The sequence below is a fragment of the Rhinoderma darwinii genome, unplaced genomic scaffold (genome assembly GCF_050947455.1).
Source record: "Rhinoderma darwinii isolate aRhiDar2 unplaced genomic scaffold, aRhiDar2.hap1 Scaffold_1585, whole genome shotgun sequence".
Lineage (NCBI taxonomy): Eukaryota > Metazoa > Chordata > Amphibia > Anura > Rhinodermatidae > Rhinoderma > Rhinoderma darwinii.
In genome coordinates this window covers 187,655-206,256 of record NW_027461988.1, presented here as the reverse complement: position 1 = coordinate 206,256, position 18,602 = coordinate 187,655, and the positions used below count along the sequence as shown (strand labels likewise).

Genomic DNA, 18,602 nt, shown 5'->3' with positions numbered 1-18,602 from the left:
CAAATTCTTGTTCTGTGCTGCGTTGCTTTCTGCTAATGCTTCTTCATTATTGGTGTGTGTCAGTGTGGGGGGGGGGGGGTACAGTCCATAAGGTAGGTTCGTCTGTCTAAATTTTTTCTCATAATCGGCCGTACTAAATGTAAGGTCCTTCTACATGACAGACAGTACCCTGGTATTAAGCTTTATTGCTCTCAAATACTGGTCACTATCCCCCCTATACACAGTCACAGGGTCACTGTCCCTCTAATACACAGTCACAGGGTCGCCGTTCCTCTAATACACAGTCACAGGGTCGCCGTTCCTCTAATACACAGTCACAGGGTCGCCGTTCCTCTAATACACAGTCACAGGGTCGCCGTCCCTCTAATACACAGTCACAGGGTCGCCGTCCCTCAAGCACAGTCACAGGATCGCCGTCCCTCTAATACACAGTCACAGGGTCACCGTCCCTCTAATACACAGTCATAGGGTCACCGTCCCTCTAATCCACAGTCACAGCGTCACCGTCCCTCTAATACACAGTCACAGCGTCACCGTCCCTCTAATACACAGTCATAGGGTCGCCGTCCCTCTAATACACAGTCACAGGGTCGCCGTCCCTCTAATACACAGTCACAGGGTCGCCGTCCCTCTAATACACAGTCACAGGGTCGCCGTCCCTCTAATACACAGTCACAGGGTCGCCGTCCCTCTAATACACAGTCACAGGGTCGCCGTCCCTCTAATACACAGTCACAGGGTCTCCGTCCCTCAAGCACAGTCACAGGGTCACCGTCCCTCTAATACACAGTCACAGGGTCGCCGTCCCTCTAATACAGTCACAGGGTCGCCGTCCCTCAAGCACAGTCACAGGATCGCCGTCCCTCTAATACACAGTCACAGGGTCACCGTCCCTCTAATACACAGTCATAGGGTCACCGTCCCTCTAATCCACAGTCACAGCGTCACCGTCCCTCTAATACACAGTCATAGCGTCACCGTCCCTCTAATACACAGTCACAGCGTCACCGTCCCTCTAATACACAGTCATAGCGTCACCGTCCCTCTAATACACAGTCACAGGGTCGCCGTCCCTCTAATACACAGTCACAGGGTCGCCGTCCCTCTAATACACAGTCACAGGGTCGCCGTCCCTCTAATACACAGTCACAGGGTCTCCGTCCCTCTAATACAGTCACAGGGTCGCCGTCCCTCAAGCACAGTCACAGGGTCACCGTCCCTCTAATACACAGTCACAGGATCGCCGTCCCTCTAATACACAGTCACAGGGTCGCCGTTCCTCTAATACACAGTCACAGGGTCACCGTCCCTCTAATACACAGTCACAGGGTCGCCGTCCCTCTAATACACAGTCACAGGGTCGCCGTCCCTCTAATACACAGTCACAGGGTCGCCGTCCCTCTAATACACAGTCACAGGGTCGCCGTCCCTCTAATACACAGTCACAGGGTCGCCGTCCCTCTAATACACAGTCACAGGGTCTCCGTCCCTCAAGCACAGTCACAGGGTCACCGTCCCTCTAATACACAGTCACAGGGTCGCCGTCCCTCTAATACAGTCACAGGGTCGCCGTCCCTCAAGCACAGTCACAGGATCGCCGTCCCTCTAATACACAGTCACAGGGTCACCGTCCCTCTAATACACAGTCATAGGGTCACCGTCCCTCTAATCCACAGTCACAGCGTCACCGTCCCTCTAATACACAGTCATAGCGTCACCGTCCCTCTAATACACAGTCACAGGGTCGCCGTCCCTCTAATACACAGTCACAGGGTCGCCGTCCCTCTAATACACAGTCACAGGGTCGCCGTCCCTCTAATACACAGTCACAGGGTCTCCGTCCCTCTAATACAGTCACAGGGTCGCCGTCCCTCAAGCACAGTCACAGGGTCACCGTCCCTCTAATACACAGTCACAGGATCGCCGTCCCTCTAATACACAGTCACAGGGTCACCGTCCCTCTAATACACAGTCATAGGGTCACCGTCCCTCTAATCCACAGTCACAGCGTCACCGTCCCTCTAATACACAGTCACAGGGTCGCCGTCCCTCTAATACACAGTCACAGTGTCGCCGTCCCTCTAAGACACAGTCACAGGGTCGCCGTCCCTCTAATACACAGTCACAGTGTCGCCGTCCCTCTAATACACAGTCACAGGGTCGCCGTCCCTCTAATACACAGTCACAGGTTCGCCGTCCCTCATGCACAGTCACAGGGTCACCGTCCCTCTAATACACAGTCATAGGGTCACCGTCCCTCTAATACACAGTCACAGCGTCACCGTCCCTCTAATACAGTCACAGCGTCACCGTCCCTCTAATCCACTGTCAAAGGGTCACCGTCCCTCTAATCCACTGTGAAAGGGTCACCGTCCCTCTAATACACAGTCACAGGGTCACCGTCCCTCTAATACACAGTCACAGGGTCGCCGTCCCTCCTGATACACAGTCACAGGGTCGCCGTCCCCCCTGATACACAGTCACGGGGTCGCCGTCCCTCCTGATACACAGTCACGGGGTCGCCGTCCCTCCTGATACACAGTCACGGGGTCGCCGTCCCTCCTGATACACAGTCACGGGGTCGCCGTCCCCCCTGATACACAGTCACGGGGTCGCCGTCCCCCCTGATACACAGTCACGGGGTCGCCGTCCCCCCTGATACACAGTCACGGGGTCGCCGTCCCCCCTGATACACAGTCACGGGGTCGCCGTCCCCCCTGATACACAGTCACGGGGTCGCCGTCCCCCCTGATACACAGTCACGGGGTCGCCGTCCCCCCTGATACACAGTCACGGGGTCGCCGTCCCCCCTGATACACAGTCACGGGGTCGCCGTCCCCCCTGATACAGTCACGGGGTCACCGTCCCTCATACACAGTAATGGGGTCATCATCCTCCTATTACACAGTAACACTGGGGTGGCAGTACTGTGTATGATACTGTAGGTCACGTTCATACAATGTGATCACACTGCAGCCATGTTTTCTTCTGTGACAATAGTCTGACCCTCCCTCATTAGGTGGTTGAACTGGTTCCGCTTGCTGATCTGTCTGGTTCATGGCGGTGCTTTGATGTCATCAGAGTATTTCTACTGATGTAGGGAGGAGTCCCACTAGTCCATCAAATGACAAAAAGCCAGCATACCAGTTTTATGGCAGAACCCTCCTCTGCTGGGGGCCCCTGCCCTCCTCTGCCTGGGGGGCCTCTTCCCACTCCTACACTGGTGCCTTTTCCCACCTCTGCCTGGGGTTTCTGACAGCTCCTCCCCCTCCTTTGCCTGGGAGCTCCTCCCCCTCCTTTGCCTGGGAGCTCCTCCCCCTCCCTTGCCTGGGAGCTCCTCCCCCTCCCTTGCCTGGGAGCTCCTCCCCCTCCCTTGCCTGGGAGCTCCTCCCCCTCCCTTGCCTGGGAGCTCCTCCCCCTCCCTTGCCTGGGAGCTCCTCCCCCTCCCTTGCCTGGGAGCTCCTCCCCCTCCCTTGCCTGGGAGCTCCTCACCCTCCTTTGCCTGGGAGCTCCTCCCCCTCCTTTGCCTGGGAGCTCCTCCCCCTCCTTTGCCTGGGAGCTCCTCCCCCTTCCTTTGCCTGGGAGCTCCTCCCCCTTCCTTTGCCTGGGAGCTCCTCCCCCTTCCTTTGCCTGGGAGCTCCTCCCCCTTCCTTTGCCTGGGAGCTCCTCCCCCTTCCTTTGCCTGGGAGCTCCTCCCCCTCATCTTCTTGTTGCTCTTCCTCCGCCTGGAGATCAGGCAACAATATCCTTTTTCTGCATTAGCAGCAGGGAAGTTTTTAGATTTCACGTCTCCAGTATACAGCAGTTTATAATGTGGGCGATGACCCCAGCATTGTGTAGACGACCAGCACTCCCCTTGTGTGTTTTTTTTGTTTATGGAAGTAAAAAGTGGTGATAGCCTGTGTTCCGCTGCGCTGTGTATCTCTTCGCAGCTGACCTGTGAACCCTCCGCTGACACCTTCCTTCCTTTGTGCTTTGCTTTGTGCTTGCTGCGTGGATTATGATTAACGTCTCAGGGGTCGCTGGTTCTATAAATATTAGAAAGATGCAGAATAAAAAGAAAAAGTAAAATGTAAATAAAACCCCAAATGAATTTGGTGCACACGGCATACTCCACTTCTTTGGCACGGTTTGAGTAGTGGATCTCCCCCATTCTGTCCGGGGTGTCTCAGGGAGATTAATAAAACTGCTGAATTAGTTTGTTATAAATCCCAGGTCAGACCTTTCATATCCTGTAGCGATGTCCCAGGCTGTTGATTTCGATTGAAACCCAAGTAGTATGAAAGGTTAGCTACTTCCTCCCTCACCAAGGTCACGACTGTGATCTGACACATCCCTGAGGGACAAGAAACATTTGTTTACCAATTTCGTAACATGTTCCATGCTCTACAGGCAGAGATTCAATCAAACATGTCCCTGCACAGTGAGTAATGGGAGGGGGAGGAGCCTCTTGGTGACCAAGTGACAAAAGCAACATCCCCATTTGAGTTAATATGGCTGACAATGAAATGTATCAGACAGTCTCTTCCTGTTCGTAAAACTAAAGACAGGTCTTCGCCCGCTAATGAGCACCGATCACTAATAACAGCCTGTCTATCGGCGCAGTAATCGGAATGTATGGGGTTTAATACATTTGTTGGCTGCCATGTTTACACAGGCCAATGATAGGGGACGAACGTTCGTACGAGCTCTTGTCTGCCCGATCTTTGGCGCGTGTAAAAGGGCTTTTAGTAAGACACTGCACATGAGTCAGGAGGGGCTTCATTTTTGGATGGAGGTGCTTTGGATGTGAGGGGTCTTTTCGCACTGACCACGTAACATATGTAAACCAGACAAATAAAAATATGATCAAAAATTCTGATTAGATGTTACCGGTTCCCTGGAGGGTCCCACCTGTCTCAGGTCTAACCGGCTGCATTACAATGTAAAGAGGAAAACTGCAGGAAAATATGTGCCCCCTAGGAATGAATTATCCGCGGCAACACGTGTGCACCTCGTCCCTGCCCCCGGGGTCTCTGTATAGTCGTGTTATCCCTGTAGAGGGGGCTTCTCTGTACATCCTGGGGGCGTTAGCCGGTGTCTGGTAACTATAGACCACCGGTCATACATCTATACGTCTTCTGCGCAGGTCACATGTTGAATCACGTGTCAGACTTTATATTTAGCAGCCTCCGCTCTATCCCTGGGTCCGCAGCTCACACTGAAGTCGGAGCACAGTTTGTTTATAGGATTTATTTGCATTTTGTAGGGGAATATGCATTGACGCAGCAGGAGGCAGCAGCCACATCCGTCACCTGTCCCACAGTGGGGGGGGGGGGGGGGGTCACAATCTCATTTCCTTCCTTACACTCTCTCTCTGGCAAACTTCATAGGACGTTAAAGCCGTTGTTCTAGATGATTATGGGGTGTCGTGCCGCAAAGTTTCCCCCATAATCCGCTGTTACGACCTGTGCACATTGCATTGAACCCATCAAAATCAATAGGGATGTGTGAAGCTTCAACCAGAGCTATAGACGCCTTTTGCATCTGCTCTAGGGGGGCGGGGGGCAGTGCAATCCCTCTTATATCCACATGCTCTAATAGGACATATTAAAAGGATTGTCCAGGGATTTACCCCGTTTATTGTGATTAACCGTTTACTGTAATTATATTATTGTAATGTTTAGGCTAGTGCAGGGGCTGGTAGGGGTCTTTGGCAGTGTACCTATGATTTAATTTTTTTAACAAATAGGTCCAGAATTCTTATAAAGGTTGGGGCTCCAATTCACCAGGATCCTTTCACACATTCATAGAGTTACATGATAACATTCTGCTGCCTGCAGTTACCACTAGGGGGAGCTCACTACATACAGATATATATAGTTCCCAAAAAGTTACATGATAACATTCTGCTGCCTGCAGCCACCACTAGGGGGAGCTCACTACATACAGATATATATAGTTCCCAAAAAGTTACATGATAACATTCTGCTGCCTGCAGCCACCACTAGAGGGAGCTCACTACATACAGATATATACAGCTCCCATAGAGTTACATGATAACATTCTGCTGCCTGCAGCCACCACTAGGGGGAGGTCACTACATACAGATATATACAGCTCCCATAGAGTTACATGATAACATTCTGCTGCCTTCAGCCACCACTAGGGGGAGGTCACTACATACAGATATATACAGCTCCCATAGAGTTACATGATAACATTCTGCTGCCTGCAGTCACCACTAGGGGGAGATCACTATATACAGATATATACAGCTCCCATAGAGTTACATGATAACATTCTGCTGCCTGCAGCCACCACTAAGGGGAGCTCACTACATACAGATATATACAGCTCCCATAGAGTTACATGATAACATTCTGCTGCCTGCGGCCACCACTAGAGGGAGCTCACTATATACAGATATATACAGCTCCCATAGAGTTACATGATAACATTCTGCTGCCTGCAGCCACCACTAGGGGGAGCTCACTACATACAGATATATACAGCTCACATAGAGTTACATGATAACATTCTGCTGCCTGCAGTCACCACTAGAGGGAGCTCACTACATACAGATATATACAGCTCCCATAGAGTTACATGATAACATTCTGCTGCCTGCAGCCACCACTAGAGGGAGCTCACTACATACAGATATATACAGCTCCCATAGAGTTACATGATAACATTCTGCTGCCTGCGGCCACCACTAGAGGGAGCTCACTACATACAGATATATACAGCTCCCATAGAGTTACATGATAACATTCTGCTGCCTGCGGCCACCACTAGAGGGAGCTCACTACATACAGATATATACAGCTCCCATAGAGTTACATGATAACATTCTGCTGCCTGCGGCCACCACTAGAGGGAGCTCACTACATACAGATATATACAGCTCCCATAGAGTTACATGATAACATGGATGTTTTTTTCCTGAATTGCTCAGAGGAGGGTTTTCTGGCACTTGGATCCCCCCCCCCCCCTATGTACACCCTGAGGTCACGATTGGTTTTCAACATCTAAATGTTAACAGGAATGTTCCTATTCACGAAGCAATGATTTTGAAATGATCGAGATGTCCGGCCGATAGTCGGCCGCTGGAGCGAGTGCCGATCAACGAGACATTGTTGATCGGCGCTCGTTTGCTCCTGTCACACGGTGCTGTGGATGGGGACGAGCGCTCGTTACTCCGATCTCTCGTCCCCATTCCTTATTATCATGTCGGCAGCGCGTTTTTTACACACCAAGAGGTGGTGCCGACAACCAGAATATTTCACCGATACGACCAGCAGATAATCCACCGTTTGCTTGTTCACCTGCTGATCTAACAGGCAACGAGCGTTACATGAACCCTCGTCTGCCCAATAACCGCCCAGTGTAAAACCCCCTTTAGTCTGATTGTCCTGCGTGCCATTTTTATAATAATAATCTTTATTTATTTAGCGCCAACATATTACGCAGCACTTTACAATTCAGAGGGTTCATGGCTAGACAATATCAGACATTACATAGTGACAAAACTAATATACAAACCAGAGGAGTGAGGACCCTGATCACAAGAGCTTACAATCTATGAGGAGCGAGGACCCTGATCACAAGAGCTTACAATCTATGAGGAGTGAGGACCCTGATCACAAGAGCTTACAATCTATGAGGAGTGAGGACCCTGATCACAAGAGCTTACAATCTATGAGGAGTGAGGACCCTGATCACAAGAGCTTACAATCTATGAGGAGTGAGGACCCTGATCACAAGAGCTTACAATCTATAATGAGTGAGGACCCTGATCACAAGAGCTTACAATCTATGAGGAGTGAGGACCCTGATCACAAGAGCTTACATTCTATGAGTGAGGACCCTGATCACAAGAGCTTACAATCTATGAGGAGTGAGGACCCTGATCACAAGAGCTTACAATCTATGAGGAGTGAAGACCCTGATCACAAGAGTTTACAATCTATGAGGAGTGAGGACCCTGATCACAAGAGCTTACAATCTATGAGGAGTGAGGACCCTGATCACAAGAGCTTATAATCTATGAGGAGTGAAGACCCTGATCACAAGAGTTTACAATCTATGAGGAGTGAGGACCCTGATCACAAGAGCTTACAATCTATGAGGAGTGAAGACCCTGATCACAAGAGTTTACAATCTATGAGGAGTGAGGACCCTGATCACAAGAGTTTACAATCTATGAGGAGCGAGGACCCTGATCACAAGAGCTTACAATCTGAGGAGTGAGGACCCTGATCACAAGAGCTTACAATCTATGAGGAGTGAAGACCCTGATCACAAGAGCTTACATTCTATGAGTGAAGACCCTGATCACAAGAGCTTACATTCTATGAGTGAGGACCCTGATCACAAGAGCTTACAATCTATGAGGAGTGAGGACCCTGATCACAAGAGCTTACAATCTATGAGGAGTGAGGACCCTGATCACAAGAGTTTACAATCTATAAGGAGTGAGGACCCTGATCACAAGAGCTTACAATCTATGAGGAGTGAGGACCCTGATCACAAGAGCTTACAATCTATCAGGAGTGAGGACCCTGATCACAAGAGCTTACAATCTATAAGGAGTGAGGACCCTGATCACAAGAGCTTACAATCTATAATGAGTGAGGACCCTGATCACAAGAGCTTACAATCTATGAGGAGTGAGGACCGTGATTACAAGAGCTTACAATCTATGAGGAGTGAGGACCCTGATCACAAGAGCTTACAATCTATGAGGAGTGAGGACCCTGATCACAAGAGCTTACAATCTATGAGGAGTGAAGACCCTGATCACAAGAGTTTACAATCTGAGGAGTGAGGACCCTGATCACAAGAGCTTACAATCTATGAGGAGTGAGGACCCTGATCACAAGAGCTTATAATCTATGAGGAGTGAAGACCCTGATCACAAGAGTTTACAATCTATGAGGAGCGAGGACCCTGATCACAAGAGCTTACAATCTATGAGGAGCGAGGACCCTGATCACAAGAGCTTACAATCTATGAGGAGTGAGGACCCTGATCACAAGAGCTTACAATCTATGAGGAGTGAAGACCCTGATCACAAGAGCTTACAATCTATGAGGAGAGGAGGAGTGAGGACCCTGATCACAAGAGCTTATAATCTATGAGGAGAGGAGGAGTGAGGACCCTGATCACAAGAGCTTACAATCTATGAGGAGTGAGGGCCCTGATCACAAGAGTTTACAATCTATGAGGAGTGAGGGCCCTGATCACAAGAGCTTACAATCTATGAGGAGTGAGGACCCTGATCACAAGAGCTTACAATCTGAGGAGTGAGGACCCTGATCACAAGAGCTTACATTCTATGAGTGAGGACCCTGATCACAAGAGCTTACAATCTATGAGGAGTGAGGGCCCTGATCACAAGAGCTTACAATCTGAGGAGTGAGGACCCTGATCACAAGAGCTTACAATCTATGAGGAGTGAGGACCCTGATCACAAGAGCTTACAATCTATGAGGAGTGAAGACCCTGATCACAAGAGTTTATAATCTATGAGGAGAGGAGGAGTGAGGACCCTGATCACAAGAGCTTACAATCTATGAGGAGTGAGGACCCTGATCACAAGAGCTTACAATCTATAAGGAGTGAGGACCCTGATCACAAGAGCTTACAATCTATGAGGAGTGAAGACCCTGATCACAAGAGCTTACAATCTATGAGGAGTGAGGACCCTGATCACAAGAGCTTACAATCTATGAGGAGTGAGGACCCTGATCACAAGAGCTGACAATCTATGAGGAGTGAGGACCCTGATCACAAGAGCTGACAATCTGAGGAGTGAGGACCCTGATCACAAGAGCTTACAATCTGAGGAGTGAGGACCCTGATCACAAGAGCTTACAATCTGAGGAGTGAGGACCCTGATCACAAGAGCTTACAATCTATCAGGAGTGAGGACCCTGATCACAAGAGCTTACAATCTATGAGGAGTGAGGACCCTGATCACAAGATCTTACAATCTATAAGGAAATAAGGGAGACACACAATGTAACAAGTTGTTGTTCAGTACATCGCTCCTCCATCTTTTATACACATGGGGTAGGACACACAAAGCTGCAGGAGCCGTCACCAGCCAGTATCCGTGTATGACAGACATGAGGTGTATTGGGGTGCAGGGAGTGTGCGGGGTGCTGCTGAATGAGGGGGTCATGATCTGATGACAAATTTAAAAGGGAGGCCAGGAAAAGGAGTCAGATTAGGGAATGTTATAGGCCCAGCTATAAAAAAAATTCGGGGCACGTTTAACTGTGGATGTTGGGAATTAATCGGATTGTCTGGGGTAGCGCATTCCAGAGGACGGAGCAGCACGAGAGAAATCCTGGAGACGGGAGTGAGAGGTTCGGATTATGGAGGATTTTAATCTAAGGTCGTTGGCAGAACGTAGAGCCCGAGTAGGGTGGTAGACAGAGATGAGGGAGGAGATGTGAGGAGGTGCAGCACTGGGGAGAGCGTCGTGGGGGAGAGGAATACGTTTTAATTTAATTCTGGAGGGTATGGGCAACCAGTGCAGTGACTGGCACAGGGTAGAGGTGTTGATGTAGTGACTGGCACAGGGTAGAGGCGTTGGTTTAGTGGTCTGGTGTAGCGGTGCAGTGATTAGCACAGTGTAGAGGCATTAGTGTAGCGGTTTAGTGACTGGCACAGGGTAGAGGCGTTGGTTTAGTGGTCTGGTGTAGCGGTGCAGTGATTGGCACAGTGTAGAGGCATTAGTGTAGCGGTTTAGTGACTGGCACAGGGTAGAGGCGTTGTGGTCTGGTGTAGCGGTGCATTGACTGGCAAAGTGTAGAGACATTGATGCAGTGACCGGCACAGGGTAGAGGCCTTGGTGTAATGCTTGGTCAGGTAGATAAGCCCGGCTGCTGCGTTCAGGATGATTGGAGAGGGGAGAGGTCAGTGAGGAGAAGACTATTAGTGATGAATTACAGGAGACAAGACAAGAGAATCAAAGCGACAATGGGAGTTTTTGAGGGCGATTTCTGGAGATGTTTTTGGGGTGAAAGTGACCGAAGCGGGAGAGCGATCGACTGTGAGGAGTAAAGGAGAGATCGGAGTCCAAAATAACACCAAGACAGCAGGCGTGCTGCCCAGGAGTGATGGTAGTGATAGAGACAGCGGGCGTGCTGCCCAGGACTGATGGTAGTGATAGAGACAGCGGGAGTGCTGCCCAGGACTGATGGTAGTGATAGAGACAGCAGGCGTGCTGCCCAGGAGTGATGGTAGTAATAGAGACAGCGGGCATGCTGCCCAGGACTGATGGTAGTGATGGAGACAGCGGGCGTGCTGCCCAGGACTGATGGTAGTGATAGAGACAGCGGGCGTGCTGCCCAGGAGTGATGGTAGTGATAGAGACAGCGGGCGTGCTGCCCAGGAGTGATGGTAGTGATAGAGACAGCGGGCGTGCTGCCCAGGACTGATGGTAGTGATAGAGACAGCGGGCGTGCTGCCCAGGACTGATGGTAGTGATAGAGACAGCGGGCGTGCTGCCCAGGACTGATGGTAGTGATAGAGACAGCAGGCGTGCTGCCCAGGAGTGATGGTAGTGATAGAGACAGCGGGCGTGCTGCCCAGGACTGATGGTAGTGATAGAGACAGCGGGAGTGCTGCCCAGGACTGATGGTAGTGATAGAGACAGCAGGCGTGCTGCCCAGGAGTGATGGTAGTAATAGAGACAGCGGGCATGCTGCCCAGGACTGATGGTAGTGATGGAGACAGCGGGCGTGCTGCCCAGGACTGATGGTAGTGATAGAGACAGCGGGCGTGCTGCCCAGGAGTGATGGTAGTGATAGAGACAGCGGGCGTGCTGCCCAGGAGTGATGGTAGTGATAGAGACAGCGGGCGTGCTGCCCAGGACTGATGGTAGTGATAGAGACAGCGGGCGTGCTGCCCAGGACTGATGGTAGTGATAGAGACAGCGGGCGTGCTGCCCAGGACTGATGGTAGTGATAGAGACAGCAGGCGTGCTGCCCAGGAGTGATGGTAGTGATAGAGACAGCAGGCGTGCTGCCCAGGAGTGATGGTAGTAATAGAGACAGCGGGCATGCTGCCCAGGACTGATGGTAGTGATAGAGACAGCGGGCGTGCTGCCCAGGAGTGATGGTAGTGATAGAGACAGCGGGCGTGCTGCCCAGGAGTTATGATAGAGACAGCGGGCGTGCTGCCCAGGAGTGATGGCAGTGATAGAGACAGCGGGCGTGCTGCTTAGGAGTTATGGTAGTGATAGAGACAGCGGGCGTGCTGCCCAGGAGTCATGATAGTGATGGAGACAGCGGGCGTGCTGCCCAGGAGTGATGGTAGTGATAGAGACAGCGGGCGTGCTGCCCAGGAGTGATGGTAGTGATAGAGACAGCGGGCGTGCTGCCCAGGAGTGATGGTAGTGATAGAGACAGCGGGCGTGCTGCCCAGGAGTGATGGTAGTGATAGAGACATCGGGCGTGCTGCCCAGGAGTGATGGTAGTGATAGAGACAGCGGGCGTGCTTCCCAGGACTGATGGTAGTGATAGAGACATCGGGCGTGCTGCCCAGGAGTGATGGTAGTGATAGAGACAGCGGGCGTGCTGCCCAGGAGTGATGGTAGTAATAGAGACAGCGGGCATGCTGCCCAGGAGTGATGGTAGTAATAGAGACAGCGGGCGTGCTGCCCAGGAGTGATGGTAGTGATAGAGACAGCCGGCGTGCTGCCCAGGAGTGATGGTAGTGATAGAGACAGTGGGCGTGCTGCTCAGGAGTGATGGTAGTCATAGAGACAGCGGGCGTGCTGCCCAGGAGTGATGGTAGTGATAGAGACAGTGGGCGTGCTGCTCAGGAGTGATGGTAGTGATAGAGACAGCGGGCGTGCTGCCCAGGAGTGATGGTAGTGATAGAGACAGCGGGCGTGCTACTTAGGAGTTATGATCGAGACAGCGGGTGTGCTGCTTAGGAGTTATGATAGAGACAGTGGGCGTGCTGCCCAGGAGTGATGGTAGTGATAGAGACAGCGGGCGTGCTGCTCAGGAGTCATGGTAGTGATAGAGACAGCGGGCGTGCTGCTTAGGAGTGATGGTAGTGATAGAGACAGCGGGCGTTCTGCCCAGGAGTGATGGTAGTGATAGAGACAGCGGGCGTGCTGCTTAGGAGTGATGGTAGTGATAGAGACAGCGGGCGTGCTGCCCAGGACTGATGGTAGTGATAGAGACAGCGGGCGTGCTGCCCAGGAGTGTTGGTAGTGATAGAGACAGCGGGCGTGCTGCCCAGGAGTGATGGTAGTGATAGAGACAGTGGGCGTGCTGTCTGGTAAGTGATGGTAGTGATAGAGACAGCGGGCGTTCTGCTTAGGAGTGATGGTAGTGATAGAGACAACGGGCGTGCTGCTTAGGAGTGATGGTAGTGATAGAGACAGTGGGCGTGCTGTCTGGTAAGTGATGGTAGTGATAGAGACAGCGGGCGTTCTGCTTAGGAGTGATGGTAGTGATAGAGACAGCGGGCGTGCTGCTTAGGAGTGATGGTAGTGATAGAGACAGCGGGCGTGCTACTTAGGAGTTATGATGGTCATAGAGACAGCAGGTGTGCTGCCTAGGAGTTCCGATCGAGACAGTGGGCGTGCTGCCCAGGAGTGATGGTAGTGATAGAGACAGCGGGCGTGCTGCTCAGGAGTGATGGTAGTGATAGAGACAGTGGGCGTGCTGCCCAGGAGTGATGGTAGTGATAGAGACAGCGGGCGTGCTGCTCAGGAGTGATGGTAGTGATAGAGACAGCGGGCGTGCTGCTTAGGAGTGATGGTAGTGATAGAGACAGCGGGCGTGCTGCCTGGTAAGTGATGGTAGTGATAGAGACAGCGGGCGTGCTGCTTAGGAGTGATGGTAGTGATAGAGACAGCGGGCGTGCTGCTTAGGAGTGATGGTAGTGATAGAGACAGCGGGCGTGCTGCTTAGGAGTGATGGTAGTGATAGAGACAGCGGGCGTGCTGCCCAGGAGTTATGATAGTGATAGAGACAGCGGGCGTTCTGCTTAGGAGTGATGGTAGTGATAGAGACAGCGGGCGTGCTGCTTAGAAGTGATGGTAGTGATAGAAATAGCGGGCGTGCTGCCCAGGAGTGATGGTAGTGATAGAGACAGCGGGCGTGCTGCCCAGGAGTTATGATAGAGACAGCGGGCGTGCTGCCCAGGAGTTATGATAGAGACAGCGGGCGTGCTGCCCAGGAGTGATGGCAGTGATAGAGACAGCGGGCGTGCTGCTTAGGAGTTATGGTAGTGATAGAGACAGCGGGCGTGCTGCCCAGGAGTCATGATAGTGATGGAGACAGCGGGTGTGCTGCCCAGGACTGATGGTAGTGATAGAGACAGCGGGCGTGCTGCTTAGGAGTGATGGTAGTGATAGAGACAGCGGGCGTGCTGCCTGGTAAGTGATGGTAGTGATAGAGACAGCGGGCGTGCTGCTTAGGAGTGATGGTAGTGATAGAGACAGCGGGCGTGCTGCTTAGGAGTGATGGTAGTGATAGAGACAGCGGGCGTGCTGCTTAGGAGTGATGGTAGTGATAGAGACAGCGGGCATGCTGCCCAGGAGTGATGGTAGTGATAGAGACAGCGGGCGTGCTGCCCAGGAGTTATGATAGTGATAGAGACAGAGGGCGTGCTGCTTAGAAGTGATGGTAGTGATAGAAATAGCGGGCGTGCTGCCCAGGAGTGATGGTAGTGATAGAGACAGCGGGCGTGCTGCTTAGAAGTGATGGTAGTGATAGAAATAGCGGGCGTGCTTCCCAGGAGTGATGGTAGTGATAGAGACAGCGGGCGTGCTGCCCAGGAGTTATGATAGAGACAGCGGGCGTGCTGCCCAGGAGTTATGATAGAGACAGCGGGCGTGCTGCCCAGGAGTGATGGCAGTGATAGAGACAGCGGGCGTGCTGCTTAGGAGTTATGGTAGTGATAGAGACAGCGGGCGTGCTGCCCAGGAGTCATGATAGTGATGGAGACAGCGGGTGTGCTGCCCAGGACTGATGGTAGTGATAGAGACAGCGGGTGTGCTGCCCAGGAGTGATGGTAGTGATAGAGACAGCGGGCGTGCTGCCCAGGAGTGATGGTAGTGATAGAGACAGCGGGCGTGCTGCCCAGGAGTGATGGTAGTGATAGAGACAGTGGGCGTGCTGCCCAGGAGTTATGATAGAGACAGCGGGCGTGCTGCCCAGGAGTTATGATAGAGACAGCGGGCGTGCTGCCCAGGAGTTATGATAGAGACAGCGGGTGTGCTGCCCAGGAGTGATGGTAGTGATAGAGACAGTGAGCGTGCTGCCCAGGAGTGATGGTAGTGATAGAGACAGCGGGCGTGCTGCCCAGGAGTCATGATAGTGATGGAGACAGCGGGTGTGCTGCCCAGGAGTGATGGTAGTGATAGAGACAGCGGGCGTGCTGCCCAGGAGTGATGGTAGTGATAGAGACAGCGGGCGTGCTGCTTAGGAGTTATGATAGTGATAGAGACAGCGGGCGTGCTGCTTAGGAGTGATGGTAGTGATAGAGACAGCGGGCGTGCTGCCCAGGAGTGATGGTAGTGATAGAGACAGCGGGCGTGCTGCTCAGGAGTTATGATAGTGATAGAGACAGCGGGCGTGCTGCTTAGGAGTTATGATAGTGATAGAGACAGCGGGCGTGCTGCTTAGGAGTGATGGTAGTGATAGAGACAGCGGGCGTGCTGCCCAGGAGTGATGGTAGTGATAGAGACAGCGGGCGTGCTGCTTAGGAGTTATGATAGTGCCACACACAGAGATGGAGACATCAGGTTTAGGGAGGTTAGTAGATGGTGGGAACACAAGGAGCTCAGTTTTAGAAAGACTCAGTTTCAGATAGAGAGGACATGATGTTAGAGACAGCGGACAGACAATCACTGGTGTTCTGTATTAGAGCAGGGGTGATGTCACGGGAAGAGGTATATAATTGGGTGTCATCAGCGTAGAGATGGTACTGGAAGCCAAATCTGCTGATAGTTTGTCCAATAGGAGCTGTGTAGAGAGAGAAGAGCAGCGGACCTAGGACTGATCCCTGAGGAACCCCGATATCAAGGGGAAGAGGAGAAGAAGTGGAACCAGCAAATGACACACTGAACGAGCGGTCAGAGAGATAGGAGGAAAACCAAGAGAGAGCCGCGTCCTGGAGGCCAATAGAGTGGAGCATGTTAAGTAGGAGTTTGTGGTCTACAGTGTCAAAGGCTGCAGAGAGATCCAGAAGAATCAGGAGAGAGGATTTACCGTTAGATTTAGCCGCCAAGACATCATTTTGACCCATAGTGGAGTTTAATAGTCCGACGTTCGTGAGTGAAGCGTTTCTAGTTTTCCACGTCCATTCAGTGCAGTGCTGCAGGGTTATATAGACATACACATATATACACACAGTCCTCCTGTATATGAGCGCTCCCTGTGATTAGTGATTGGATCTGGTGGCGGTGGCGCTTTTCTGTTTCTGCCTTTCCATGGAGTCATCTTGCTTTTGCGTCCTGCAGTGTGATTGGCTGATATGATGATCTGTTGATTGTTGTGCCGCTATTCAGCCAACTTTTCATCCGCTTAATTGTCTAGGTGATCGACAGCGATTCAGACGCCATCACCGTTAACGCCATCAGTGTCTTGACCTCAATCATGAGGAATTCTCCTTCTGCCAAGGTAAGTGGTTATAAACTTCCTCTGTATGGTCCCTTTTGTAATTGATTTTAGGGGTGGCTGGGAACCCCACTACTGTCCTGTACGGAGAACCCCACTACTGTCCTGTACGGAGAACCCCACTACTGTCCTGTACGGAGAACCCCACTACTGTCCTGTACGGAGAACCCCACTACTGTCCTGTACGGAGAACCCCACTACTGTCCTGTACGGAGAGCTACACTACTGTCCTGTACGGAGAACCCCACTACTGTCCTGTACGGAGAGCTACACTACTGTCCTGTACGGAGAGCCCCACTACTGTCCTGTACGGAGAACCCCACTACTGTCCTGTACGGAGAGCTACACTACTGTCCTGTCCGGAGAACCCCGCTACTGTCCTGTACGGAGAGCTACACTACTGTCCTGTACGGAGAACCCCACTACTGTCCTGTACGGAGAACCCCACTACTGTCCTGTACGGAGAACCCCACTACTGTCCTGTACGGAGAACCCCACTACTGTCCTGTACGGAGAACCCCACTACTGTCCTGTACGGAGAACCCCACTACTGTCCTGTACGGAGAGCTACACTACTGTCCTGTACGGAGAACCCCACTACTGTCCTGTACGGAGAGCTACACTACTGTCCTGTACGGAGAACCCCACTACTGTCCTGTACGGAGAGCTACACTACTGTCCTGTACGGAGAACCCCGCTACTGTCCTGTACGGAGAGCTACACTACTGTCCTGTACGGAGAACCCCACTACTGTCCTGTACGGAGAACCCCACTACTGTCCTGTACGGAGAACCCCACTACTGTCCTGTACGGAGAACCCCACTACTGTCCTGTACGGAGAACCCCACTACTGTCCTGTCCGGAGAACCCCACTACTGTCCTGTACGGAGAGCTACACTACTGTCCTGTACGGAGAACCCCACTACTGTCCTGTACGGAGAACCCCACTACTGTCCTGTACGGAGAACCCCACTACTGTCCTGTACGGAGAGCTACACTACTGTCCTGTCCGGAGAACCCCGCTACTGTCCTGTACGGAGAGCTACACTACTGTCCTGTACGGAGAACCCCACTACTGTCCTGTACGGAGAACCCCACTACTGTCCTGTACGGAGAACCCCACTACTGTCCTGTACGGAGAACCCCACTACTGTCCTGTACGGAGAACCCCACTACTGTCCTGTACGGAGAACCCCACTACTGTCCTGTACGGAGAGCTACACTACTGTCCTGTACGGAGAACCCCACTACTGTCCTGTACGGAGAGCTACACTACTGTCCTGTACGGAGAACCCCACTACTGTCCTGTACGGAGAGCTACACTACTGTCCTGTACGGAGAACCCCGCTACTGTCCTGTACGGAGAGCTACACTACTGTCCTGTACGGAGAACCCCACTACTGTCCTGTACGGAGAACCCCACTACTGTCCTGTACGGAGAACCCCACTACTGTCCTGTACGGAGAACCCCACTACTGTCCTGTACGGAGAGCCCCACTACTGTCCTGTACGGAGAGCCCCGCTACTGTCCTGTACGGAGAACCCCGCTACTGTCCTGTACGGAGAACCCCGCTACTGTCCTGTACGGAGAACCCCGCTACTGTCCTGTACGGAGAACCACGCTACTGTGCCGTACGGGGAACCACGCAACTGCCCCGCACCGACGACCCCCGCCACTGCCCCGCACCGACGCCCCCCGCCACTGCCCCGCACCGACGACCCCCGCCACTGCCCCGCACCGACGACCCCCGCCACTGCCCCGCACCGACGACCCCCGCCACTGCCCCGCACCGACGACCCCCGCTACTGTACAGGACATAATGCATCTTTCCCATTCAGGAGTCTGGGAATGTTGGGTGACAAGCCTTATTATTTGTTACCCAGCAAAGCTTCAAAAATCCATGCCGGGCAGACGTGAATTTGGTGTTTGCATTATAACTTATAAGACGTTTTCTGCCTTTC

General features: G+C 52.3%; 1 protein-coding gene and 1 pseudogene across 1 annotated transcript in view; both read left to right on the top strand.

The window, feature by feature from the left end:
- LOC142699457 (neurobeachin-like protein 2) overlaps window positions 1-18,602 on the top strand; it is a 112,324-nt gene that overhangs the window by 51,035 nt on the left and 42,687 nt on the right. Inside the window, 1 exon segment of the mRNA XM_075848045.1 lies at window positions 16,560-16,643. Coding sequence (XP_075704160.1) covers window positions 16,560-16,643 — 84 coding nt within the window.
- LOC142699456 (uncharacterized) lies at window positions 155-3,095 on the top strand (annotated as a pseudogene).